This window comes from Palaemon carinicauda, chromosome 2, assembly GCF_036898095.1.
Source record: "Palaemon carinicauda isolate YSFRI2023 chromosome 2, ASM3689809v2, whole genome shotgun sequence".
Classification (NCBI taxonomy): Eukaryota; Metazoa; Arthropoda; class Malacostraca; order Decapoda; family Palaemonidae; genus Palaemon; species Palaemon carinicauda.
Window position 1 is genome coordinate 115,963,526 of NC_090726.1, and position 2,500 is coordinate 115,966,025.

Below are 2,500 nucleotides of genomic sequence, written 5' to 3' on the forward strand. Positions count from 1 at the left end.
TTAGTAAAGCACGCAAACTCCTGCCTGTCTTCGATGAAAAAGATCCTGATGTTTTTTTCATTACTTTTGAAAACACTGCAACGTCTCTCAACTGGCCTAGAGACCAATATGTTCTCTTAATCAGAAACTCCTTCAAAGGAAAAGCTGCATATGTGGCAGCACAACTTGTCCAAGAAAGGGATTATGAAGTCTTTAAAACTGCCATATTAGATGCTTATAGTGTTACAGCAGAAGGGTATAGACAAATCTTCAGACAAACTTTGAAGAACCAAGCTCAAACCTATCTAGAGTTTTTCACATTGAAGTTGAAGCAGTTTAATAAATGGATAGACAAGGAACAAATAACTACTTTAGAACAATTAAAGAATTTAATAGTTTTAGAAGAATTCCTGAGGCGTATTCCAGCTAATGTGGCAATGTTTATTAGAGAAAAACAAGAAAAAGATGGCAAAAGGGCTGCCCTATTAGCTGATGATTACCATCTCATTCATAAACTTAAACCACATTCGTCCTCACCTTCATCTTCCCCCCAGGTTTGTACTTTTTGTAAGAAAGGTCATCATATTAAAGACTGTCCTAGTCCCAAATGCAAAGCATCTCATGGTAAGGCTTCTCCTAATGCTTTTTCACAAGGACCCAAATCAGGGAATACTGCAAATAAAACGACTCTTCACTGTGCTCAACCTCTATCAGACTTTACAGCATTTACATATCCTGGTAAAGTAAATGATATTCCCGTGCAAATTTTGAGAGATACAGGGTCATCACAAACTATCATTAGCTCAAAGTTAAAAGATTTAGCTAAACCAACAGATCAGTATGTAACTGTGTCAGATTTGACTTGTCAAAAGGTTTTACCTATTGTACAGATTTCTCTTGATTGTCCTTATTTTAAAGGTTCAACTAATGTCGCCTTGTTGGATTCTGACCTGCCTTGCAAGAACATAGACATGATACTTGGTAATGACTTGGCTCAAACTAACGGTACTCCTAGTCTTGTCATTACTCAGCCTGAAGTAGTGATCGAAAAAGCTTGCAAAGAGTTTTCTCCGGTGGTAGAGCTTCCCTGCCAAGTAGTCACCAGGTCTACAACCTCAACTTCTAGAGACACTGAACACACAGGTAAGGTGGATCAAAGTACCTTAGGTGAAAAAGTCCTTGCTGATCTTGTTGATATTCCCTCAGATGAATTTGTAGAGTATCAAAGGTCTGATGATAGTTTGAAAGAATACTTTGATAAAGTAAAAGATGACGTTGATGAAAGTAAGTTACCATATTTTTATCTTGATAATAACATCCTTATGAGACGTTATAGACCTTTGAAGATTGTAGGACAAAATTCCTGGCATGATAGTTACCAGCTTGTAGTTCCTTCTAATCTTCGTGCAGCCTTATTGGATCTTGCTCATTCAGCAGAGTCTCATCTAGGCATTTCCAAAACCTATAAGCGTTTACTGGACGATTACTACTGGCCTGGTATGAAAGCTGATGTAAAGCACCACATAGAATCTTGCCATCCCTGCCAGGTAACTGGTAAACCAAATCAGAAAATACCTCCAGCACCATTAGTTCCTATTACAGTACCTAATTCTCCTTTTGAAAAGGTAATTGTAGATTGTGTTGGTCCACTTCCCAAAACTAAGAAACAAAATGAGTACATTTTAACCTTGTTGTGTCCAACTACTAGATTTCCTTTAGCCGTACCTATAAAAAACATATCTGCTAGAACAATTATTGTTAATCTTCTTGAAATATTCACCATTTTTGGTTTTCCAAAAGAGCTTCAGTGTGATCAGGGGACAAACTTCACTAGTGATTTGTTTAAGCAAACTTTAAAGCAGTTAAACATCTCCCATATTTTTGCTTCAGCTTATCACCCTCAGACTAATGGAGCCTTCGAACGAGTACACCAGACCATTAAAAACCTCCTGCGCAAGTACATTTGTGAAACTGGACGAGACTGGGATGAAGACCTGGATCTGCTTATGTATGTACTTAGGAGTACACCTAATGAATCGACTGGAATTTCTCCCTTCGAGATGATGTTCGGCCGCAGACCTAGGACGAACCTTAGTATGGTAAAAGAAAACATCCTAAGAAGTACTTACAAAGACCAGCAAGTAAGTATTCCGCAATACCTTCAAAGTCTTAAGGTTAAATTTGACCATGTTTATGAATTTGCCAATCTGAATTTAACTAACAGTCAGATTCGAATGAAAAACCATTACGATAAAAAGGCCAAAATTAGAACTTTCAAAGTAGGAGATGATGTACTTGTATATCGACCAGTTCCAGGAGCTCCATTGAGAGAAAAATTTATGGGTCCGTATAAAATCACTAAAAGGGTCTCTAAAACAACTTATGCAATTGAAACTCCAGATAAAAGGAAGCCTAGCCAGTTAGTGCACATTAATCTTATAAAACCATACCAATCTGCAAATAATTCTCCACAGGCAGTTCACCTGATATGTAGAGAGACTGATCACTCCACTCACAACTC

At 37.6% G+C, this 2,500-nt stretch overlaps 1 protein-coding gene across 1 annotated transcript in view; it reads left to right on the forward strand.

Moving 5' to 3' along the window:
- The window catches only part of LOC137626601 (uncharacterized), a 5,961-nt gene that overhangs the window by 1,520 nt on the left and 1,941 nt on the right, over positions 1 to 2,500 (forward strand). The window contains exon 1 of the mRNA XM_068357627.1: positions 1 to 2,120. This exon is cut by the window's left edge and continues 1,520 nt beyond it. Within this exon, the coding sequence (XP_068213728.1) occupies positions 1 to 2,120 (2,120 nt within the window). The remainder of the gene's footprint in view (positions 2,121 to 2,500) is intronic.